Here is a 27,396-nt window from a genome sequence, read left to right on the forward strand (position 1 = left end):
CAAAATTGATAAACCCTTAGCCACACTAACAAAGAGAAGGAGAGAGAAAGCTCAAATTACTAAAATTCGGAATGAACAAGGAAATATCACTACAGACATGAGTGAAATATAAAATATAATTAGAAGCTACTTTGAAAATCTATACTCCAACAAATCAGAAAATCTCGAGTAATCAACAGGTTTCCAGAGACATACGAATTACCTAAACTGAACCAGGAGGACATACACAACTTAAATAGATCAATTTCAAGTAATAAAATAAAAGAAGTCATCAAAAACCTACCAACAAAGAAAAGTCAGGGACCTGATGGGTTCTCAGCTGAGTTCTACAAGGCCTTGAAAGAAGAGCTCATTCCAATACTCCTCAATGTATTCCATGAAATAGAAGAGGAGGGAACCCTCCCAAAATCAATCTATGAAGCCAATATCACCCTGATACCTAAACCAGACAGAGACACATCAAGGAAAGAAAATTTAAGGCCAATATCCTTAATGAACATCGAAGCAAAAATTCTCAACAAAATTTTAGCGAATCACATACAAAAATATATTAAAAAGATAGTGCACCAAAATCAAGTGAGTTTTATCCAAGGGATGCAAGGTTGGTTCAACATTCGAAAATCAATAAACGTAATTCATCATATCAACAGACTTAAAGTCAAGAATCACATGATTATTTCGATAGATCCAGAAAAAGCATTTGATAAAATACAGCATCCCTTTATGCTCAAAACAATAGAAAAAATAGGGATAGTGGGAACATTCCTTAACATTGTAAAGACCATCTATGCTAAGCCCATGGCCAATATCATTCTAAATGGTGAAAAACTGAAATCATTCCCCCTAAAAACTGGAACAAGGCAGGGATGCCCTCTTTTACCACTTCTATTCAACATTGTCCTTGAAACTCTAGCCAGAGCAATTATACAGACCAAAGAAATTAAAGGGATACGAATAGGAAAAGAAGAACTCAAACTATCCCTATTTGCTGATACATGATTATATATTTACAGGAACCCAGAAATTCCACCAGAAAACTCTTAGACCTCATAAGTGAATTCAGTAAAGTAGTGGGATATAAGATCAATGCTCATAAATCCAATGGATTTTTATACATAAGTAATGAATCTTCAGAAAGAGAAGTTAGGAAAACTACCCCATTCACAATAGCCTTGAAAAAAATAAAATACTTGGGAATCAATCTCACAAAAGAGGTGAAAGACCTCTACAATGAGAACTATAGAACACTAAAGAAAGAAATTAAAGAAAACCTTAGAAGATGGAAAGATCTCCCATGTTCTTGGATAGGAAGAATTAATATTGTCAAAATGGCCATACTACCAAAAGTGCTATACAGATTCAATGCAATTCCAAATAAAAATCCAATGACATACCTTAAAGAAATAGAGCAAGCAATCATGAAATTCATCTGGAAGAATAAGAAACCCAGAATACCTAAGAAATCCTTAGCAGGAAGAGTGAAGCAGGGGATATCGCAATACCAGAACTTCAACAATACTACAAAGCAATAGTAATAAAAACGGCATGGTATTGGTACCAAAATAGACAGGTACATCAATGGTACAGAATAGAGGACATGGACATGAACCCAAATAAATACAATTTTCTCATACTAGACAAAGGGGCCAAAAATATGCAATGGAGAAAAGATTGCCTCTTCAACAAATGGTGCTGGGAAAACTGGAAATCCATATGCAACAGAATGAAATTAAACCCCTATCTCTCACCCTGCACAAAAATCAACTCAAATGGATCAAGCATCTTGGAATCAGACCAGAGACCCTGCATCTTATACAAGAAAAAGTAGGTCCAAATCTTCAACAGGTCGGCTTAGGATCAGACTTCCTTAACAGGACTCCCATAGCACAAGAAATAAAAGCAAGAATCAATAACTGGGATAGATTCAAACTAAAAAGCTTTCTCTCAGCACAGGAAACTATCAGCAATGTGAAGAGAGAAACTACAGAATGGGAGATAATCTTTGCCACTCATACTTTAGATAGAGCACTAATCTCCAGAATCTATAAAGAACTCAAAAAACTCTACATCAATAATACAAATAACCCAATCAACAAATGGGCTAAGGAAATGAACAGACACTTCACAGAAGATCTACAAGCAATCAACAGACATATGAAAAAATGTTCACCATAAGAAATAAGAGAAATGCAAATAAAACTACCCTGAGATTCCATTTCACCCCAATTAAAATGGCGATTATCAAGAATACAAGTAACAATAGGTGTTGGAGAGGATGTGGGGGAAAAGGTACACTCATACATTGCTGGTGGGGCTGCAAATTAGTGCAGCCACTCTGGAAAGCAGTGTGGAGATTCCTCAAAAAGCTTGGAATGAAACCACCATTTGACCCAGTTATCCCATTCCTCAGCCTATACCCAAAGGACTTAAAAGCAGAATACTACAAAGATGCAGCCACATCAATGTTCACACCTGCTCAAGTCACAATAGCCAGATTGTGGAACCAACACAGATGCCCTTCAATTGATGAATGGATAAAGAAACTGTGGTATATATATACAATGGAATATTACTCAGCTCTAAAGAATAATAAAATTATGGCATTTACAGGCAAATGGATGAAAAAGGAGAATATCATGTGAAGTGAGATAAGCCAATCTCAAAAATCCAAAAGTCGAATGATCTCACTGATAAGCAGATGATGACACATATGGGGTGGTGGGAGGGACCCAAGAATGGAGGAAGGAGGGACTGTGTAGAGGGTAAAGAGGGGTTAGTGGGATGAGGGGTAGGGAAAAAATAACAGAATGAATCAAACACCATTACCTATGGAAATGTATGATTACACAAATGGTATGGCTTTACTTCATGTACAAACAGAAACAACATGTATCCTATTTGTTTACAAAAAAAAATAAATTTTAAAAACATTAAATCACATGGTTTAAGAATGCATGTGTAGGTGGGTAAAGTGTAAAGAAAAACTATAAAAAATCAAATTTAAAATCCAGGATACTGATTCTTCATGGTGGAGGGAGGGAGGTAGATGGGATCAAGAAAAGACATACAGGAGTCCTTTTAGGTGATGGCCACAGTCTTTTTTGGATTGAACTTTGAGGGCATAGGTACTTGCTTAATAATTATGATTATGTACCATGTATACGTTTCACTACATTTATGATTTTGTAATAGAGAATATTCAGGAGAACTGAAATGTTATGTCAAAGATTAAAAAGGAAGTTCATATAAGCAATGAATGAAGATATTTTAAGGACATAAAGAAATTCAATCAATGGTAGATGGACATTTATATTACTTTTTTTCCACATTTTTTATTGATGCATTTTAGTAGCACATAACTGAGGGAATTTGTTGTTATTTATTCATTCATGCACTCAATACACAATATAACAATATAATTTAGCCAATATCTATTACTTTAAATATTGCTCTGATTATATATACCACTTCTTATCAATACTGAAAATACTGTGAGTATATGTGTGTGTGTGTGTTATGAAATGTTTAAATGGAACTTGATATCAGTTGCAAAGTAAAATACCAGAATTGTTCATTTTCCTATTCATTTAACACAGCTACCATGTCTCTATTTAAATCACAATATTCTACCAACACAGCATAATTCACTTAATCCTAGTTCTTTTTAGCTATGAACACAATATGTACAATGTATTTGTTGCTTGTATAATTATATCAAAATTGATTCTACTGTCATGTATGACTAAAAAGAGCTCATAAAAAGGTTGTGCACTAATATAATAAAAGTGATAACTGACAATTATCTGCTTTGCATGTCATACTTTAAGGGATATATAACACTATGTGTCCATTCTGCTCCCAGACATAACCCAATTCTTTAATGGTGCTTGCAAATATCAGTTTGGTCCACCTCATTCAAATTTCCTTGTAGTATCTTCAATTTATTTATTTTTATTCATTCCTTTTAGTTATACAAAACATTAGGACTCATTTTGACATAATTATGAAAGCATGGAATGTATTTTGCTCTAATTCAGTGTTTTGCAGTATCTTAACTGAGATTTTTTGCCTTGTAGCACTCTTAAAGACAAGAAAAATTGGTTACAGGGAAAAAGTTACTCTCCATCTCCTGCACTATCATATAAGAGGTAGTGTTTGGATAGAATTTAGATCATTTTTAAGTATGGTCTGGATGTTAGCTACTGATTCTATTTCAATAGACCATGGGCAAAATTTAGCAAGGAGTACTTACAGTGATGTCTCTCCTGTTCTAAGTTTCCTCCTTCAAGTAAATAATTTCAAAAAATTAAATTACATTAAAAAAGTAAAAAGCAAAAAAAAAAAAAAAACATTGTGCTATCTACACGGATTTCTATTGTACTTTGTGCTGTACTGGACCATTCAGATCCATGTGGGTCTGCTGCTTTGGGCACTAAGGTGAAATGAAACAGTCCAGTGGAATATCAGAGGGTCAGTTGCCCTTGATCAAAGTTCAGTACTTCTAATTCAGAATCATTTTCTCTATAATTAAATGCCATATAAATTAAAATTTGATTAATTTTGCTCCATGTGTCCTCAATTGAAATTGACACAAATGCATGTAATACAAGCAATTTAAGGAGTAGGGTCTCAAATTAGCTTCCTGTCAAAAAACCTGAGGAACACGAAAACCTTTCCAGACTCTCGCCCAGAGCAATTAAATCAAAATAGTAATAGGAAGGAGTCAGGCATTGGCAGCATTGAACACTCCCTGGGTGACTTCAGTATGCAGTCGACTGTGGAAACCACTAGTGTAGGGACTAATTATCTATACATTGATCTATAAATGAAATGTCCTCCCCCCTTTTCAACTGTGGTAAACAGATTTTGCTAATTCCTTAAATTTATACAGACACCTTTCCCTTTGTAATCGAAACATCTTTCTTCTTTGTCTTAATTTTTTACCTTTGTCCTTTTTTGCACAGAAAATCTGGTGAAATATTTCCCCACTCAGTACATTGAATTATTTACATATTTCATATTCTCCGATCTTACCAAAACTCCTTAAAAATGAGAACCAGTAAATTAGGCATTTGCTAAGCAAGTTAATACGATAGAAATATATCAAGGGACTGATTCTTTAAATAAGTATAATTAAGACTTAATAAAGATACTTAAGAATGCCATCACAGGGATAACAACTCACCTCTGTCTACTTGTTTCTTCATCTACAGAGGACCAACCAATGTACTGGCAGCATTTCCCATTTTTTCTATATTTTTCATTGGTGCATTTCAATTATACATAATGGTGATATTCATTATTACAGATTTGTCCATGCATACAATATAACAAAATGATATTGGCCTATATCATTCCCCTATTTCCCCTTCTTAGGAACATTAGTCACCTTCGCCATTTGTATTCCCAGTTTTGAGCCCTTTAGGATTTTACTCTTTCCTTAATATGAAGAAATGTGAGCTGACCATCAATGATTTAGATATGTTATTTTTAACTCTCAGGTTTTCTTTAACTCTCTGATTTTCTTCTGACTTGTTTGCTTTTTGAAAAATAAAAACTAAAGAATGAAATCCAGTCAAACACCTCAATACTGACAAAGCACACTACAGTACAGCTTCAGAGTCCAGCAATACAACAGGAAGAGCAAGGTGGCAGGGTGTGAGTTACATAAGGGGCCAGGATCCTCAGGCATCTAAATTGGGTTGGCACGTGTGTCCTGGAAACAAAGAACATAAATCAATAGGACCTGTTAAAACCACAAAGACAGGAAGTCTAAAACAGAAGGAAACACTTCCCCAACAACAGGAGAGTTGAGGGTATAGCTGACCTCTACAGTCAACTTCCCCAAGAGATCCTAAAAATAATGTTTGCACATATGTTTCATGGAAAAAAGAAAGGCTTTCACCTTATGATAGTTCTGTATATCCCAAGAAAAGATCTAGGAAAGAGGTCATGATTGACAGTGGGGATTGGGAATGTGTCCTGACAGATTTGCTGCTCTCCTGCCAGTGGTCTGTTTCACATCTTCAGAACTTCTTTTCCCACCGACTGGTAATGAATGAGCCATCAGACTACAACTCACCTTTATCCTTCCATGTCCCCAGAAGGAATAATGGGACTCTAATGTCATATTATCCAAAGGCCAACATGAAGTGCTACACAACCTGAAACCGAAGCCCACAGTAAAGGGAAAGAATGCCACCAGAAACCTCTCTTTGAAGAAACCAGAGCAAGAAAGATCCTTAGAGGTGATTTGGAAAGAGCTGAAGAATGAAGCCTAACAAATCAGGAAAAGGAAATCATATTTTCCAAACAAGCAGATAATGTAAACAAAAATAAACAGGTCTAATTTGATAATTGCCTATTTACTGATACAAACAATAACAAGGGAAGAGTGTGGCATGTGAAGACAGAGCCCCTTAACAGAGTATAAAAGGGGATGTGGGGCAGAGAGACCTCCAAACCTTCCACACCCACCTTCCTGGAAACACCCCCAGAACCTCCATCCTCTGACACCATGTGCAATTCCTGTTGTGGATCCTGCTGCTCTGGCCAGGGCTGTGGCTGCTGCCAGCCCAGGTGCTGCCAGACCACCTGCTGCAGGACCACCTGCTGCCGTCCCAGCTGCTGCTGCAGCCCCTGCTGTGGTGGGTGCGGTGGCTGTGGTGGCTCCAGTGGCTGTGGTGGGTGCAGTGGCTGTGGCTCCTGCTGCTGCCGCCCCATCTGCTGTAGAACCACCTGCTGCAGGACCACCTGCTGCCGCCCCAGCTGCTGTGGCTCCTGCTGCAGCCCCTGCTGTGGTGGCTCCAGTGGCTTTGGTGGGTGCGGGGGCTGTGGTGGGTGTGGTGGCTGTGGCTCCTGCTGCTGCCGCCCCATCTGCTGTAGAACCACCTGCTGCAGGACCACCTGCTGCCGCCCCAGCTGCTGCTAGTCTGTGTGCTGCCAGCAGTCCCAGGTGCTGAATGTCCAGCTACTGTAGGCCCTCCTGCTTCATCTCCAGCTCTTGCCAACCCTCCTGCTACCAGACCACCTGTTACTGTTCAACCTGCTCTCGTGGTTCTTCCTGCTGTGCATCCTGACCTGCCTCCTCCTCTTCTTCATCCACCAATATTTTTGATGGAGTCCATCTGTGCACCCTAACACTCGGAGGCCAATTGTTAACATTAATTCCAACTGCTTATAAGATTGAGTTTGCCCTTCAAATACACTTCCCTTTTCCCCAGGAGTTAATGTGTGTCTCCCAAATGAAAGCAAGTTTGAGTTTTCTCTGTCTTCTCTCAACTATAATGTTACCCCCATGGAAAGAATTTCTCTCTGTCATGTTTTCTCATGTGGTAAGAATCCTACATCTTAAATAAATCTGCATTTTACTGGCATACACACATAAAGGTATTGTGTCTCTTTATTTTTTCCTTTTGGGATGTTTGTCTTCTTCTCTCACTTTGATGGTAGTTCCTCTCTAAAGAGCGAGAGATCATAGCATACAATGGAGATGCTGCACGTCTGCTGCCTGAGCATTCCTTCTGCTCACGGAGGAAAATGGTTTGAACCTCCCTGCCTCAGGACTTTCTGTGCATGAAGAATAAGTTCAGGTCAGGAAGGTTCAAACCATCAGGAGCAGAGCTCAAACAGTGAATGAGAGTTGGTGCACAGATGTTTCAGCTCAATTCCCCTTGGGTGTGTCCTACTAGTCTTCCTGAGGTCCTCTGTGGGATTGGACCTTAGCTGTCTCCAGGGTATTCTACTCAGTAGTTACTCTCTTCTGCCTTCTGTCACTTTCCTGGATCATTTCCCAAGTCCCCCACAGTGCTTCCTGGGATCATTCCCCAACCAACCTATTTGCTTTCAATGCCCTGTATCTAGGCCTAGTGGCAAGGTCACCCAGACTAGGACTCCTGGGTTCATGTTCTCAGTGTGGGTGCCCTGAACACATTTCATACAGATGGACACTTGACAAGTTGTCAAGGTCAACTCTTGGTCCACTGTACACCAGTCTGGTAAATCTTCTGAACAACTTGAAGTTTTCCAATTTTCTAGTTGTTTCTTTTAGAATAGTCATCTTGAAAGCCTTTTTCCCCCTACATCACTGGGTCTAAGGTATAGGCAATAATGATACCACCTTCGTAACTCTCATCCTTAAGGGGCTACAATCTGAGGCTGTGCATAATAATGCTGTGATGTGGATGTTAACTGGAGTTCACTGAACGCATATCCTGAAACAGTTTTTTTTTTTTTTTCCAAGAGAGTTTAATAAAGGAAGGCTTTTAGGAGAAATATGGAAGAAATTGTGGTAAGCAAGCTAAAAGAGTAGAAGTACCCGAGCCTAAATATTATTGCAGCTAATTCACCCTCATCTGATCCCTCTAAAGTTCTAGAAGGTAAGAACACAGCCCTGCCTCTTCAAGGAGTGAGGTGTCTGGCCCCTGAACTCTTCTTCAGTTTTTACTAGCCATGGACCACCCAGGGCAGGACAGAGGGTCTAGATAGAGCAGAAAGATCCAGGTGAAGTAGCATCTATATCTATACCTGAGGACAATTTCCTGAAGAACAGAGCACGTCAGTATTGTGGGACAGCTAAACTGTATGCTTACACTAGCTTGAGGGTGGCAGACCTTTCTGTTTAACAGTTGGTTTTGGTATAAGAGGGATGGAAAGAGTATAGAAAATTGTCATGGCTCAATTTGCAGTGGTCAAAGATTAGTGTTTCCTGCTTAGAATCCTTTCTTTAGCTTAGAGATGCCATCAATGATATTTTATTATTTTAGCTATTTCAGTTTGAAATTGACACAAATGCATATAATACAGAAAATTTAAAGGTGTGTGTTAAGCCTTCATTTCTGAAAGTCTCATTTTGCCATCTTCTATTTCCTTTCGAGTGTTTTTTTTTTTACCATCTTGCTGCTGCTTTTGGGTAACCCTCCACTTTCCGGGCATAAAAGTGGCATTTTCTGGTATCTGTTGCTGTGCTAGTCAGTTACTGGAATATTATATACAGAACACAATTAAAACAAGCTTTCCACCTCCTGCTCTCACCATGAGGTCAATCCCAACATGTTATGATTCAAACGAGAAAGAAAAAAAAAAGATATAACAATATGACATCTATGCATCACCCAACGCACAAGGTTCATGCCCCGATCGTCCGACAACAGTCAGAAAACTGATCGCCTTCGGCCAGTGGAGCACCAACTGCCTGCTGTTGCCTGGAAGTGCACTGTTACTGTACCTGCAGGTTGGTTTACACGTGGATGCCGCCATTTTGAGACAAAAGCCAGGCCCTGGAGGACCCGTGGCAGGACTGACTGAGCCCCGACTCCAGGATCCCTCAGCCCGACCGATAACTCCCTGCCTCTGGGACCCTCACATCGAATGACTGCTCCCTGCTGCCAGGACCTGGAGACCAACTGACTGCGCCCTATCACCGGGACCCCAGACCAACTTATTGCACCAGGCCTCCAGGATCCCACAACCACACAAAACACACGGAACCTCCAGGACCCCTGCCTGACCTACTGCATCTGTTTCCAGGACCTCCTGCTGACCACAGACACACCCTGAGCTGCAGCTCCCCATTTGCCAGCACATTTCAAAGCCAGAGCAGCCATCTTGGATAATCTTGGAAGCCTTAGCTCAGATCTTTAGGTGGGGCAAATCCCATCCTGAGAAGCCTGCTGGAGGCTTGAAGCTCATTATCAGGTACCTCTCATGCATCAGGCTACTGAATGCTGGAAGGTTTCATTACTATATGACTGTTATACTGTAGATTTTCTTTTTTCTCCTTTTAAAAAAATTTAAGTTTTTATTTTTACTCTTCTTGCTCTCTTTTCCTTTTGTTTACCTGTTCACTCAGAGTCTCTCCCTTTTTTTGCAGGCTAATATCCAATTTCTTTTGATTACAATCTCATGCTTTCTATTTTATAGAACTTCTGTATACTCTTTTCTTATCCCATTAATAGCCACATTCTACATCGCTCTGCATCCTCTTAATCATCCATTATAATATGCAGACCTTATTACAAACCTGTTTGTTTTACCGAAGATAATAACTGAACTCATTCTGTTTACTATGACAATTTTGTTATTGTCCCCATAGGGGCTATTTGGTCTAGGATTGCATACTGTCTGAATTGGGCACCGCTAATATTGATCTCCCATTACAGAAAGTGTTTTGGAAACCTATAGGGCCATGATACGCCCATAGGGAAGATATGCAATACCCCAGATCTGCACTGCTAGAGGGGAAGATACATGAGCAACATGAAAAAACAAGGGAAGAAAATGATCCAAACAAATCGAGATTCTATATTAATAGAATCCAAATACAGTATGTTAGAACAAATGTCAGAAAAGGACTTCAGATTATACATGATTCAGATGATTCACGAAGCATAGGATGAGATAAGAGAGCAAATGCAGGCAATGAATAATAATATCAATAACCTGAAAGAGAAACTTCAGGAAGCAAAAGATCATTTCAACAAATAGATAGAGATTCTCAAAAAAAACCAAACGGAAAACCTTGAAATGAAGGAAATGATAAATCAAATAAAAAACTCAATGGAAAGCATCACCAAAAGACTAGACCACTTGGAAGACAGAACCTCAGACAATGAAGAAAAAATATTTAATCTTGAAAATAAAGTGGCCCATACAGAGAAGATGGTAAGAAATCATGAACAGAATCTTCAAGAACTATGGGGCATCATGAAAAGACCAAATTTAAGAGTTATTGGGATTGAGGAAGGCACAGGGATACAAACCAAAGGAATGAACAACCTATTCAATGAAATATCATCAGAAAATGTCCCAAACCTGATGAAAGAAATGGAAAATCAAATACAAGAGGCTTTCAGAACACCAAATGAACAAAATCGCAACACATCCACAACAAGGCACATTATAATGAAAATTCCTAACATTCAAAATAAAGATAGGATTTTGAGGCCACGAGAGAAAAGCATCAGATTACATATAGGGGGAGACCAATACAGATAGCAGTTTACTTCTCAACCCAGACTTTAAAAGCTACAAGGGCCTGGAACAACATATTTCAAGTCCTGAAAGATCATGTTTGCCAACCAAGAATCCTATACCCAGCAAAACTAATCTTCAGATTTGAAGATGAAATAAAATCCTTCCATGATAAACAAGAGTTAAAAGAATTTATAAATAGAAAGCCTGCACTGTAGAATGTTCTCAACAAAATATTCCATGAGGAGGAAATGAAAACCAACAATGTAGGTCAGCAAAGGGAGGAACTACCTTAGAGAAAAACCACTCAAAGGAGAAACCAAGCCAACGTAAAAACCAAAAATGACCCAAATGACTGGGAATACAAATCATATCTCAATAATAACCCTGAACATTAATGGCCTAAACTCACCAATCAAAAGACATAGACTGGCAGAATGGATTAAAAAGAAAGACCCAACAATATGCTGCCTGCAAGAGACTCATCTTATAGAAAAAGACATCCACAGACTAAAGGTGAAAGGATGGGAAAAAACTTACCATGCACATGGACTCAGTAAAAAAGTCGGGGGTTCCATCCTTATATCAGGTAAAGTGGACTTCAAGCCAAAGGTAATCAGAAGGGATAAAGGAGAACATTTCATACTGCTTAAGGGAACCATAAATCAGGAAGACAGAACAATAGTAAATATTTCTGCCCCAATCAATGGTACATCCCTGTACATCAAACAAATCCTTCTCAATTTCAGGAATCACATGGACCATAGCACAATAATTCTGAGTGACTTTAACGCACCACTGTCACCACTAGATAGATCTTCCAAACAAAATCCAACCAAGGAAACCATAGAACTCAATAACACAATCAATAACCTAGACTTAATAGGCATATATAGAATTTTCCATCCATCAACGAGCGGATTCACTTTCTTCTCAGCAGCACATGGAACCTTCTCAGAAATAGACCATACATTATGCCACAAAGCAGCCCTTATGAAATGCAAAATAATAGAGATACTGCCTTGTGTTCTATCAAATCATAATGCACTGAGAATAGAAATCAATGACAAAATAAAAAAGAGAAATTACTCCTACACCTGGAGACTAAATAATATGCTATTGAATGAAACAAGGATAACAAAAACATCAGGGAGGAGATAAAATTTCTTAGAGGTCAATGAGAATGATGATACAACATATCAAAATCTCTGGGACACTATGAAAGCGGTATTAAGAGGAAAATTCATTGCATGGAGTGCATTCCAGAAAACAATGAAAAGTCAACAACTAAATGACCTAACATTACAGCTCAAACCCTAGAAAAAGAAAAACAAAATAACAGTAAAAATAGGAAATAAAAACAGGAAATAATTAAAATCAGAGCTAAAATGAATGAAATTGAAACAAAAGAAACAATTCAAAAAATTGACAAAACAAAAAGTTGGTTCTTTGAGAAAGTAAACAAAATGGACACACCCTTAGCCACACTAACAAAGAGAAGGAGAGAAAAGACTCAAATTACTAAAATTTGTGATGAAAAAGGAAATGTCATACAGACACCACTGAGGTATATAACATACTGAGAAGCTACTTTGAAAATCTGTATTGGAACAAAATAGAAACTACCGAAGATTGACAAATTTCTGGAGACATATGCTCCTCCCAAATTGAACCAGGAGGATATACACAATTGAAACAGATCAATATCAAGCAATGAAATAGAAGAAGCCTTAAAAACCTACCATCCAAGAAAAGCCCAGGACCAGACGGATTCTCAGCTGAGTTCTACAAGACCTTCAAAGAAGAACTCATTCCAATACTTCTCAAAGTATTCCAGGAAATAGAAAAGGAGGGTACCCTACCAAACTCATTCTATGAAGCTAATATCACCCTCATACCCAAACCAGGAAAAAACACATCAAGGAAAGAAAATTTTAGACCAATATCCTAGATGAATATAGATGCAAAGATCCTTAACAAAATACTGGCAAACCATATCCAAAAACATTTTAAGACAATTGTGCACCACGATCAAGTCGGGTTCATCCCTGGAATACAAGGATGGTTCAACATTCATAAATCAATAAACGTTATCCATCATGTCAATAGACTTAGGATAAGAATCACATGGTTATTTCAATTGACACAGAAAAAGCATTCAACAAAATACAACACCCCTTCATGCTCAAAACTCTAGAAAAAATAGGGATAGTAGGAACATACCTGAACATTGTAAAGGCTATTTATGTTAAGCCCATGACCAACATCATTCTTAATGGAGAAAAACTGAAATCATTCCCTTTAAAAACAGAAACAAGACAGGGATGTCCTCTTTCACCACTTCTATTCAACATTGTCCACGAAACTCTAGCCAGAGCAATTAGGCAGACTAAAGAATTAAAGGGATACAAATAGGAAAAGAGGAACCTAAGTTGTCACAATTTGCGGATGACATGATTCTATATTTAGAGGAACGTAAAACCTCCTCCAGAAAACTTCTAGACCTCATCAATGAATTCAGCAAAATAGCAACCTATGAAATCAACACGCATAAATCTAAAGCATTTTTATATGCAAGAGACAAAACAGTTGAAAGGGAAATGAGGAAAACAACTCCATTTGTAATAGTCTCAAAAAAAAATAAAATACTTGGGAATCAATCCAACCAAAGATGTAAAAGTTCTCTACAATGAAAACTAAAAAACATTGAAGAAAGAAATTGAGGAAGACCTTACAAGAGGCAAAGATCTCCCATGTTCTTAGATAAGCAGAATTAGTATTGTCCAAATGGTCATACTACCAAAAGTGCTATACAGATTCAATGCAATTTCAACTAAAATACCAATGACGTACCTTAAAGAAATAGAGCAAGCAATTAGGAAATTCATCTGGAAGAATAAGAAACCCAGAATAGCTACAGCAATCCTTAGCGGGAAGAATGAAACAGGGGGTATCGCAATACCAGACCTTCAACTATACTACAAAGCAAAGTTAACAAAAATAGCATGGTATTGGCACCAAAATAGACAGGTAGATCAGTGGTACAGAATACAGGACATGGACACAAACCCAAATAAATACAATTTTCTCATACTAGACAAAGGGGCCAAAAATATGCAATGGAGAAAGATAGCCTCTTCAACAAATGCTGCTGGGAAAACTGGAAATTCATATGCCACAGAATGAAACTAAACCCCTATCTCTCATCCTGCACAAAAATCAACTCACAATGGATCAAGGACCTCGAAATCAGATCAGAGACCCTGCATCTTATAGAAGAAAAAGTAGGTCCAAATCTTCAACTTGTTGGCTTAGGATCAGACTTCCTGAACAGGACTCCCATAGCACAAGAAATAAAAGCAAGAATCAATATCTGGGATAGATTCAAAGTAAATAGCTTTCTCTCAGCAAAGGAAACTCAGCAATGTGAAGAGAGAGCCTAGAGAGTGGGAGAATATCTTTGCCACTCATCCTTCAGATAGAGCACTAATTTCCAAAATATATAAAGAACTCAAAAAGCTCTACACCAAGAATAGAAATAACCCAATCAACAAATGGGCTAAGGATATGAACAGACACTTCACACAAGAAGATCTACAAGCAGTCAACAAACATATAAAAAAGTGTTCACCATCTTTAGTAATAAGAGAAATGCAAATCAAAACTACACTAAGGTTCCATCTCACCCCAATTTGAATGGCAATTTCCAAGAATACAAGCAACAATAGGTGTTGGAGAGGATGTGGGGAAAAAGGTACACTCATACATTGCTGGTGGGGCTGCAAATTAGTGCAGCCACTCTGGAAAACAGTGTGGAGATCTTTAGAAAACTTGGAATGGAACCACCATTTGACCCAGCTATCCCACTCCTCGGCCTATACCCAAAGTTCTTAAAATCAGCATACTACAGAAATACAGCCACATCAATGTTCATAGCTGCTCAATTCACAATAGCCAGACTGTGGAACCAACCTAGATGTCCTTCAATTGATGAATGGATAAAGAAACTGTGGTATATATATACAATGGAATATTACTCAGCTCTAAAGAATAATAAAATTATGGCATTTACAGGCAAATGGATGAAAAAGGAGAATATCATGCGAAGTGAGATAAGCCAATCTCAACAATCCTAAAGTCGAATGATCTCACTGATAAGCAGATGATGACACATAAGGGGTGGTGGGAGGGACCCAAGAATGGAGGAAGGAGGGACTGTGTAGAGGGTAAAGAGGGGTTAGTGGGATGAGGGGTAGGGAAAAAATAACAGAATGAATCAAACACCATTACCTATGGAAATGTATGATTACACAAATGGTATGGCTTTACTTCATGTACAAACAGAAACAACATGTATCCTATTTGTTTACAAAAAAAATAAATTTTAAAAACATTAAATCACATGGTTTAAGAATGCATGTGTAGGTGGGTAAAGTGTAAAGAAAAACTATAAAAAATCAAATTTAAAAACCAGGATAGTGATTCTTCATACTGGAGGGAGGGAAATGGATGGGGTCAAGAAAAGACATACAGGAGTCCTTTTAGGTGATGGCCATAGTCTTTTTTGGATTGAACTTTGAGGGCATAGGTACTTGCTTAATAATTATGATTATGTACCATGTATACGTTTCACTACATTTATGATTTTCATAATAGAGAATATTCAGGAGAACTGAAATGTTATGTCAAAGATTAAAAAGGAAGTTCATATAAGCAATGAATGAAGATATTTTAAGGACATAAATTCAATCAATGGTAGATGGACATTTATATTACTTTTTATTCACATTTTTATTGAAGCATTAGAGTAGCACATAATGGAGGGAATTTGTTGTTATTCATTCATTCATTCACTCAATACACAATATAACAATATAATTTAGCCAATATCTATTACTTTAAATATTGCTCTGATTATATATACCACTTCGTATCAATACTGAAAATACTGTGTGCGTATGTGTGTATCTGTGTGTTATGAAATGTTTAAATGGAACTTGATATCAGTTGCAAAGTAAAATAGTAGAATTGTTCATTTTCTTATTCATTTAACACAGCTACCATGTCTCTATTTAAATCACAATGTTATACTAACACAGCATAATTCACTTAATCCTAGTCCTTTTTAGCTATGCACACAATATGTACAATGTATTTGTTGCTTGTATAATTATATCAAAATTGATTGTACTGTCATGTATGACTAAAAAGAGCTCATAAAAAGGTTGTGAACTAATATAATAAAAGTGATACCTGACAAGAAATCTGCTTTGCATGTCATTCTTTAAGGGATATATAACATTATGTGTCCATTCTTCTCCCAGACATAACCCAATTCCTTAATGGTGCTTGCAAATATCAGTTAGGTCCACCTCATTCAAATCTCCTTGTAGTCTCTTCAATTTATTTATTTTTATTCATTCTTTTTAGTTATACATAACATTAGGACTCATTTTGACATAATTATGAAAGCATGGAATGTATTTTGCTCTAATTCAGTGTTTTGCAGTTTCTTAACTGAGTTTTTTTGCCTTGTAGCACTCTTAAAAGACAAACAAAAATTGGTTAGAGGGAAAAAGTTACTCTCCATCTCCTGCACTATCATAAAAGAGGTAGTGTTTGAATAGAATTTAGACCATTTTTAAGAATGGTCTTATTCTATTTCAATAGACCACGGGCAAAATTTAGCAAGGATTACTTACAGTGATGTCTCTCCTGTTCTAAGTTTCCTCCTTCAAATAAATAATTTCAAAAACAAAATTGTGCTATCTTTAGGGATTTCTATTGTACTTTGTGCTGTACTGGACCATTCAGATCCATGTGGGTCTGCTGCTTTGGGCACTAAGGTGAAATGAAACAGTCCACTGGAATATCAGAGGGTCAGTTGCCCTTGATCAAACTTCAGTACTTCCAATTCAGGATCATTTTCTCTATAATTTAGATACCATATAAATTAAACTTTGATTATTTTTGCTCCATGTGTCCTCAATTGAAATTGACACAAATGCTTTTAATTCAAGCAATTTAAGGAGTAGTTTCTCAAATTAGCTTCCTATCAAAAAACCTGAGGAACATGAAAACTTTTCCAGACTCTCGCCAACAGCAATTAAATCAAACTGGTAATAGGGAGGAGTCAGGCATTGGTGGGGTTGAACATTCCCTGGGTGACTTCAGTATGCAGTCGACTGTGGAAACCACTGGTGTAGGGACTGTAATTATCTATACATTGATCTATGAATGCAACATAGCTGTGGTGAACAGATTTTGCTAAATCCCTTAAATTTATATAGACACCTTTCCCTTTGTAATCGAAACATCTTTCTTCTTTGTCTTAATTTTTTTCCTTTGTCCTTTTTGCACAGAAAATCTGGTGGAATATTTCCTTACTCAGGACATTGAATTATTTACATATTTCATATTCTCCCATCTTACCAACATTCCTTAAAAATAAGAACCAGTAAATTAGGCATTTGCAAAGCAAGTTAACATGATGGAAATATATCAAGGGACTGATTCTTTAAATAAGTATAATGAAGACTTAATAAAGACACTTAGGAATGCCATCACAGGGATACCAAAGCATCTCTGTCTACTTGCTTCTTGATCTTCAGGGGACCGACCAATGAACTGGCAGCATTTCCCATTTTTTCTATAATTTTCATTGGTGCATTTCAATTATACATAATGGTGATATTCATTATTACAGATTTGTCCATGCATACAATATAACAAAATGATATTGGCCTATATCATTCCCCTATTTCCCCTTCTTAGGAACATTAGTCACCTTGGCCATTTGCATTCCCAGTTTTGAGCCATTTTGGATTTTACTCTTTCCTTATTATGAAGAAATGTGAGCTGACCATCAGTGATCTAGATACATTTTCTTTAACTCTCTGATGTTCTTCTGACTTGTTTGCTTTTTGAAAAATAAAAACTAAAGAATGAAATCCAGTCAAACACCTCAATACTGACAAAGCAATCTACAGTACAGCTTCAGAGTCCAGCACTACAACAGGAAGAGCAAGGTGGCAGGGTGTGAGTTACATAAGGGGCCAGGATCCTCAGGCATCTAAATTGGGTTGGCACGTGTGTCCTGGAAACAAAGAACATAAATCAATAGGACCTGTTAAAACCACAAAGACAGGAAGTCTAAAACAGAAGGAGATACTTCCCCAACAACAGGAGAGTTGAGGGTGTAGCTGACCTCTACAGACAACTTCCCCAGGAGATCCTAAAAATTATTTTTGGAGATATGTTTCATGGAAAAAAGAAAGGCTTTCACCTTATGATAGTTCTGTATATCCCAAGAAAAGATCTAGGAAAGAGGTGATGATTGACAGTGGGGATTGGGAATGTGTCCTGACAGATTTGCTGCTCTCATGCCAGTGGTCTGTTTCACATCTTCAGAACTTCTTTCCCACCAGACTGATAATGAATGAGCCATCAGACTACAACTCACCTTTATCCTTCCATGTCCCCAGAAGGAATAATGGGACTCTAATGTCATATTATCCAAAGGCCAACATGAAGTGCTACACAACCTGAAACTGAAGCCCACAGTAAAGGGAAAGAATGCCACCAGAAACCTCTCTTTGAAGAAACCAGAGCAAGAAAGATCCTTAGAGGTGATTTGGAAAGAGCTGAAGAATGAAGCCTAACAAATCAGGAAAAGGAAATCATATTTTCCAAACAAGTAGAAAATGTAGACAAAAATAAACAGGTCTAATTTGATAATTGCCTATTTACTGATACAAACAATAACAAGGGAAGAGTGTGGCATGTGAAGACAGAGCCCCTTAACAGGGTATAAAAGGGGCTGTGGGGCAGAGAGACCTCCAAACCTTCCACACCCACCTTCTTGGAAACACCCCCAGAACCTCCATCCTCTGACACCATGTGCAACTCCTGTTGTGGATCCTGCTGCTCTGGCCAGGGCTGTGGCTGCTGCCAGCCCAGGTGCTGCCAGACCACCTGCTGCAGGACAACCTGCTGCCGTCCCAGCTGCTGCTGCAGCCCCTGCTGTGGTGGGTGCGGTGGCTGTGGTGGCTCCAGTGGCTGTGGTGGATGCGGTGGCTGTGGCTCCTGCTGCTGTCGCCCCATCTGCTGTAGAACCACCTGCTGCAGGACCACCTGCTGCCGCCCCAGCTGCTGTGGCTCCTGTTGCTGCAGCCCCTGCTGTGGTGGCTCCAGTGGCTGTGGTGGGTGCGGTGGTTGTGGCTCCTGCTGCTGTCGCCCCATCTGCTGTAGAACCACCTGCTGCAGGACCACCTGCTGCCGCCCCAGCTGCTGTGGCTCCTGTTGCTGCAGCCCCTGCTGTGGTGGCTCCAGTGGCTGTTGTGGGTGCGGTGGTTGTGGCTCCTGCTGCTGCCGCCCCATCTGCTGTAGAACCACCTGCTGCAGGACCACCTGCTGCCGCCCCAGCTGCTGCTAGTCTGTGTGCTGCCAGCAGTCCCAGGTGCTGAACGTCCAGCTACTGTAGGCCCTCCTGCTTCATCTCCAGCTCTTGCCAACCCTCCTGCTACCAGACCACCTGTTACTGTCCAACCTGCTCTCATGGTTCTTGCTTCTCTGCACCCTGACCTGCCTCCTCCTCTTCTTCATCACCAATATTTTTGATGGAGTCCATCTGTGCATGCTAACCCTTGGAGGCCAATTGTTAACATTAATTCCAGTTGCTTATAAGAGTGAGTTTGCCCTTCAAATACACTTCCCTTTTCCCCAGGGGTTAATGTGTGTCTCCCAAATGAAAGCAAGTTTGAGTTTTCTCTGTCTTCTCTCAACTATAATGTTACCCCCATGGAAAGAATTTCTCTCTGTCATGTTTTCTCATGTGGTAAGAATCCTACATCTTAAATAAATCTGCATTTTACTGGCATACACACATAAAGGTATTGTGTCTCTTTATTTTTTCCTTTTGGGATGCTTTTCTTCTTCTCTCACTTTGATGGTAGTTCCTCTCTAAAGAGCGAGAGATCATAGCATACAATGGAGATGCTGCATGTCTGCTGCCTGAGCATTCCTTCTGCTCACGGAGGAAAATGTTTTGAACCTCCCTGCCTCAGGACTTTCTGTGCATGAAGAGCAAGCTCAGGACAGGAGGGTTCAAACCCCAGGAGCAGAGCTCAAACAGTGAATGAGAGTTGGTGCACAGATGTTTCAGCTCAATTCCCCTTGGGTGTGTCCTACTAGTCTTCCTGAGGTCCTCTGTGGGATTGGACCTTAGCTGTCTCCAGGCTATTCTACTCAGTAGTTACTCTCTTCTGCCTTCTGTCACTTCCCTGGATCATTTCCCAAGTCCCCTACAGTGCTTCCTGGGATCATTCCCCAACCAACCTATTTGCTTTCAAAGCCCTGTATCTAGGCCTGGTGGCAAGGTCACCCAGACTAGGACTCCTGGGTTCATGTTCTCAGTGTGGGTGCCCTGAACACATTTCATACAGATGGACGCTTGACAAGTTGTCAAGGTCAACTCTTGGTCCACTATACACCAGTCTGATAAATCTTCTGAACAACTTGAAGTTTTCCAATTTTCTAGTTGTTTCTTTTAGAATAGTCATCTTGAAAGCCTTTTTCCCCCTACATCTCTGGGTCTAAGGTATAAGCAATAATGATACCACCTTAGTAACTCTCATCCTTAAGGGGCTACAACCTGAGGCTGTGCATAATAATGCTGTGATGTGGATGTTAACTGGGGTTCACTGAACGCATATCCTGAAACAGTTTTTTTTTTTTCAAGAGAGTTTAATAAAGGAAGACTTTTAGGAGAAATATGGAAGAAATTGTAGGAAGCAAACTAAAAGAGTTACTATTTAGGCACCCGAGCCTAAATATTATTGCAGTTAATTCACCCTCATCTGATCCCTCTAAAGTTCTAGAAGGTAAGAACACAACCCTGCTTCTTCAAGGAGTGAGGTGTCTGGCCCCTGAACTCTTCTTCAGTTTTCACTAGCCATGGACCACCCAGGGCAGGACAGAGGGTGTAGGTGGAGCAGAAAGATCCAGGTGAAGTTGCATCTATATCTCTATCTGAGGACAATTTCCTGAAGAACAGAGCACGTCAGTATTGTGGGACAGCTAAATTGTATGCTTACACTAGCTTGAGGGTGGCAGACCTTTCTGTTTAACAGTTGGTTTTGGTATAAGAGTGATGTAAAGAGTATAGAAAATTGTCATGTTTCAATTTGCACTGGTCAAAGATTAGTGTTTCCTGCTTAGAATCCTTTCTTTAGCCTAGAGATGCCATCAATGATATTTTATTATTTTAGCTATTTCAGTTTGAAATTGACACAAATGCATATAATACAGAAAATTTAAAGTTGTGTGTTAAGCCTTCATTTCTGAAAGTCTCATTTTGCCATCTTCTATTTCCTTTATAGTGACTTTTTTTTTTACCTTCTTGTTGCTGCTTTTGGGTAAAACTCCACTTTCTGGGCATAAAAGTGGCATTTTCTGGTATCTGTTGCTGTGCTAGTCATTTACTGGGATATTATATACAGAACACAATTAAACCAAGCTTTCCACTTCCTGCTCTCACCATGAGGTCAATCCCAACATGTTATGATTCAAAAGAGAAAAAAAAATATAACAATATGTTGATGTTTCCAAATGCACTAAAGAATAACAAATATTTTATTTAATTTTCTTAGGGGTATGGAGAAGCAATCTTCATACCCCTTTGAATCCAGCAATCTTTCCTTCATGTTTGAAAGAATATCATCCCTAAAATTCCACTCTTCTTATATGCTTCATCCTTCCATTCTGCCCTTCTTGTTTGTTTCTTTCTCTATCTTCCACCACCTTTGTTCTACCATTGCCTCTTTTCTCCCATTCTTGGAAAGCCAAAGCATTCTACTTAGGGTTTATTCATCACTCATGTAATTCAATTTATCATTAGTCTTCTCTTCTCTGATTTCATCTCCACCCATTAACAACAACAAAATTATCTTTAGAGATATCAACCCTCCTGAGATGTTGGGGCACAGCAGAAAATGTAAAATATTAAAGTGTTAGTTAACATATTTTTGTCCTAGTGGATTTTCTGATACAAGTATTTAACAATATGGTTCTGGATATCCTTTGTCTAAAAAAGTTTTTAGCAATGTGAGGACTAACAAGAAACCCAATAAGTGGACTTGTTTACTTCCTGTAAACCTGGAATACTCCCAAATTCCTGTGAATTTTCTTTTAGGAAAAAAGGGAAAAATACATTTTTGATCAATATATACTAGGAGAAATATTTAGAAATCTCTGTCCTAAATGCATATTTTAAGACTTTAGGGGATAATATTTAATGCATTAATATTGAATCATGCATGTCTTTAACTTCCTTACATTTCCATTACATGAAAAATAAACTCTATAGTGACAATATGTTTCTAGTACACTCATAGCACAGAATTCCTGATGTATCTGAAATAGTAGGTGAGAATTGGTAGAACCTTCAGTTGGTCTCAAAATATAAAGTAGTTTTTAATGCCGTGGGACTATACATGGCTTTCTATGTCATAGAAAACAAGTGCCTAAAGAGAAAATATACATGACCTAAGCTGTGGAACACTCCAATACTTTTAATCTGAGAAAGGAGTAATAGAATCCACAGAAAACTAGAAAGGAAAAGCCAAAGAGGTAAGTCAACAACCAGTAGGGTGCAAGGTCCAAAATCGAAATGAAGGAGAGAGCGTCTATTTGAAAAGAAAAGGGTTCTACTTCCAGCTGTAACCAGTGGTATCAGATCAAACCTCCCAATGAGGATAACTATGATAATTGGATAAAACTAAGGAAGCAGTTATTTGTAAACAATGCAAATTGATCTATACAGGCATAATTAAGAGAGTATGATCTCAGAGGAAATTTAAATAATTTCGGGTGAAGACACAATTATTTCAACCTTTTATAGTTTCTCATCCATAATATCCAGTATTCAATTTAAAAATGTTACCAGGCATACCAGAGGAAAGAACCAAATGAGAAAGATCTAAGAAAAGAAAAGACAGTAGATATAGAACTAAAGATGACCCAAATATAGGTGTTAGAATAGACTTCACAAAAACTATGATTAATAAACTTAAAATAATAGACAAATTTCATTAAAGAAGAGGAATCATTTTTAAAAAAATAAAAGAAGTTCAGTGAAATTCCAAAAACTAAAAATCTCAAAAACTGATATTAGGAGTTCAATAAATAGTTTAGTAGTAGAAAAAAATCCAGAAGAGATAAAGAGCAAATTGGAAGTAGAAAATGTTCCTATTGAGGTGCAGAGAGATAAAAAAGTAAAAAATATAGAAAAAGGCATAAGACATTTGTGGAGCAAAGTAAAAAGTTCTAAAACACATGTAAATTCGAGTTAAAAAAAAAGAAAAAGGTAGAAGTTATTAAGAAGAGTCACAGGATATCAGTTTGTCAGAAGTGATGAAAGACTTCAAATCACAGATTTCAGAATGCCTTTGAATCCCAAGATAAGTGGAAAAATAAGAAAGAAAAAGAACATCTAAACCAATCATGGAAAGAGCTAAATATCAAAGATAGAGAAAATTGTAAAAGCAGCAAGAAATTTATACAGCCATTATAGAAAACAGCATGGAAGTTCCTAAAACAATTGAAATTAGAATACCAGTAATCCCACTTTGGCTATAAAACTGAAGGAAACAAAATCTGTATTTTGAAGAGGTATCTGTACTCCCATATTCATTGAAGCAATATTCACAATAGACAAGATCTAGAATCTATTGATGTATGAATGGATACAGAAATTGTGGCTTCTATCTAAAATGGAATATTATTCATACCTCAAAAGGAAGGAAATTCTGCCATTTGTGACAAACATGGATGGATCTGGAGGCCATTATACCCAGAGAAATAAGACTGATAGTGAAAGAAAAATACTGCACGATCTCACTTACATGTGGAATTTAGCAGGTGCAAGGATTCTGGTCTAATTCCTAGGTCTTTGATCCACTTTGACCACTTTGAGCTGTTTCTGCAGGGTGAGAAATAGGGATTAAATTTCATTTAATTTAAATTTCCGGTTTTCCCAGCACTATTTGTTAAAGAGGCAATATTTTCTCCAATGTACGTTTTGGCACCTTCGTCAAGTGTGAGCTAACCTTATTTGTGTGGGTATGTCTCTGTTTTTTTTTTTTTATTTAATTCAGTATTGAACCCAGGGGTTCTTGACCACTGAGCCACATTCCCAACCCTTTTTTATATTCTATTTTAAGTTGCTGAGGCTGGCTTTGAACTTGAGATCCTCCTGCCTCAATCTCCTGAGCCACTAGGATTATAGGCATGCACCATGATGCCCAGCTGTCTCCATGTTTTATATTCTAGTACATTGGTCTTCATGTTGTTTTAGTGCCAATACCATGCTGTTTTTGTTACTGTCACTCAGTACTATAATTTAAGGTTTGGTATGGTGATGCCTCCTGCTTCACTTTTTTTGTTAAGGATTGCTTTGGCTATTCTTGGCCTCTTTTTACAAAATAAATTTTATGTCTGCTTTTTTATTTCTATGAAGAACATCATTGGAATCTTGTTGGGGATTCCATTGAGTCTGTATAGCACTTTTGGTAGCACGGCCATTTTGACATTAGTAATTCTCTCTATCCAAGAACATGGGACATCTTTCCATCTTCTAAGGTCTTCTTCAATTTTTCTTTACTGTTCTATAGTTTTCTATGTAGGAGTCCTTCACTCTTTTGTTAGACTGATTCCCAAGTATTTTTTTTTTTAGACTATGTGAACTGGATCATTTTCCTAATTTTTTTCTTTCTTTTCTTTTTTTCTTTTTACAGACTGCATTTTGATTCATTGTACGCAAATAGGGTACAACTTTTCATTTCTATGGTTATACATGATGTAGATTCACAACATTCATGTAATCATACATGTATATAGAGTAATAATGTCTGTCTCATTCCACCATCTTTCCTACCCCCAACCCCTCCCACCTCTTATTTCCCTATATATAATGCAAAGTCCCTCCATTTTTCTCTAACCTCCCACCCTGCCCACCCCCATATGTACCATCATTCACTTATCAGAGAAAATATTTGATCTTTGGTTTTTTGGGATTGGCTTATTTCACTTAGCATGATATTCTCCAGTTCCATTCATTTACCTGCAAATGCCATAATTTTATTCCTCTTTATGGCTGAATAATATTCTATTGTGTATATATACCACAGTTTCTTTATCCATTCATCTATTGAAGGGCATCTAGGTTGGTTCTACAATCTAGTTTTTTCAGCAGATTCATCATTGAAATATAAGATTTATGGGTGTTGATTTTGTATACTGCTACTTTGATTAATTAATTTATGAGTTTTAGAAGTTTTCTGGTGGAGTTTTTTGGGTCTTCTGAATATATAGTTTTTTGGGGTCATTTCATCAGCAAATAGAGATCATTTGAGCTCTTTTCCTATTCCGATCCCTTTAATTTTCTTCTCTTACCTAATTGCTCTGGTTAGAGTTTCAAGGACTATGCTGAAATACAAGTGGTGAAAGTGTGCATCTCTGTCTTGTTCCTATTTTTAGAGGGAAAGCTTTCATTTTTTCTTCACTCAGAATGATTTTAGCCTGGGGTTTGCCAGATATAGCCTTTACAATGTCGAATATGTTCCTTCTATCCCTAGTTTTCCTAGTGTTTTAAACATGAATGGATGCTGTATTTTGTCAAATGCTCTTTATGCTTCTATTAGAGAATCATGTGATTCTTATCTTTATTGATGTGGTGAATTATTCTTATTATTCCCAAATGTTGAACCATCCTTGCATCCCAGGGAAGAACCTAAAAAAGTGAAATTTATAGAAGCAGAGAAGAGAACTTTGGTTTCCAGGGCAGGAAGTTGGTTAAAAAATGGGGAGATATTAGTCGAAGAGTACAAAATTGCAATTATGTAGGAAGAATAGAGGTTGGAGATCTAATACACTTCATGGTGGCCATAGTTAACAATACTATGTCATAGACTTGAAACTTCCTAGGAGAGCGGCCGTGGAGTGTTCTCACCACCTGCACCAAGGTAACCCTGTGAGGGCTAAAGATGTTGTACAAAATATCATGTCATATACCTTCAATATCAACTATATTAGAAAAACAAGCAAAGCAAGCCAGCAAGGAGGAAAAAAAGCAACAACACATATTTTACCCAAAAGAAGAGCAAATCTGACATCCAGCTGATGAAAGGACATTTTCAAAATGCTGAGAAAAGAAAAATACTGCCAGTGTAGAATCACATAGCCAGAGGCAGGGGAAAAGGACAGTGAAATAAAGTTATCTTCCTTCTTCAAGCAGAAGGAAAGCAACATATCAAAGCAAGGTGCTATAGAAGGAATGGTGATCACCACAAAGGTAATTCTATGGCACACTTTTCCAAATTTGTCATTGTCTGTAATTTCCAACTTCTTAATTTTTATTTCTATTTTTTCTTTACCTTTTAAAGCAATTCCTTAATAGGATCTTTCAGAATCATCAGTTATCTCAGTTCCTCAGAGTTATATTCCCTTTCTCTTTATTAACTGTGAATATATTGATGGCTTATTTCTTGTGTACTTTGTAACATTGGCCATGGATTTATTTTACTCAGGAAGTGTCCCTAAGAACATTCCAGATAGTCTGTGTTTGGTTTCTTAAGATATATTTCACCATGTGCTTAATGTGTTTGTTTTGAAATTTTCTTTTGTGGGAATTGTTTCTGTCTGGGCACTATTTTAATTTTTGCTTTTGTGCCTGATGACTCCAAAGACATTCTCTATTTAGTAGCAATTAGTTTCTAACCTTGATTCCTTCACTGTGCATAGAGTATAAATTAGGAAGTTTGGAGTTGTTGTGTGATTTAAATGTTCACGAGAGATTTGATTGCCACTTAGAATTTATGAAATCAGACTTAGGTTTTCTGTCTCCATCTTCATCACAAGCTACCACTTTAAGAATACAAACTTTATGCAGGAGTTTCATGTCCTAGACCCTGCCTTGTGATAATTCAAGGAAGGTCCCATTTCTTGTGCCCGCCTGGGACTACCAGCCTCCAATTCTGAAAGCCTGTAACTATATGACAAGACTTCATAGGCCACAAGACATATGCTAGAGTTCGCTGCTTGGATTCCCCCTTTGATTCTGAAAATTAAGAATTTTGTCATTTTATTTTTCTCTTTCTTTTTCAAATTCATCTATGAAATTGAAATATTTTTTGAATGTTTTTGAAGCACTTTTATTTGCTTGTATCAGGAGGTGGATCTGTCCATAACCACTCAGTCAACCATGTTACCAGAAATTCTTTAGTTTTAGAGACCCTAGAAGACGAAAGAATTTCTGTATGTGTTAGATCAATAAAAATGGGTACTTGTATTAGAAGCTTCTCTAAAGTAAAATTCATCATATATTTTGCCTTTCTCCTCAAAGATCCAAACTATCCACTCATTTTCTTT

At 37.8% G+C, this 27,396-nt stretch overlaps 2 protein-coding genes across 2 annotated transcripts; both read left to right on the plus strand.

Moving 5' to 3' along the window:
• Positions 1–6,517: 6,517 nt before the first annotated feature.
• Positions 6,518–6,931, plus strand: LOC124979853 (keratin-associated protein 4-4-like). Its single transcript, XM_047544654.1, has one exon. It carries the CDS (start codon positions 6,518–6,520, stop codon positions 6,929–6,931), a length of 414 nt encoding a protein of 137 aa, XP_047400610.1.
• Positions 6,932–18,868: 11,937 nt separating this feature from the next.
• LOC124979852 (keratin-associated protein 4-4-like) lies at positions 18,869–19,405 on the plus strand. The gene has a single exon (XM_047544653.1). It carries the CDS (start codon positions 18,869–18,871, stop codon positions 19,403–19,405), a length of 537 nt encoding a protein of 178 aa, XP_047400609.1.
• The last annotated feature ends 7,991 nt before the right edge of the window (positions 19,406–27,396 follow it).

This window comes from Sciurus carolinensis, chromosome 3 (assembly GCF_902686445.1).
Source record: "Sciurus carolinensis chromosome 3, mSciCar1.2, whole genome shotgun sequence".
NCBI classification, from domain to species: domain Eukaryota; kingdom Metazoa; phylum Chordata; class Mammalia; order Rodentia; family Sciuridae; genus Sciurus; species Sciurus carolinensis.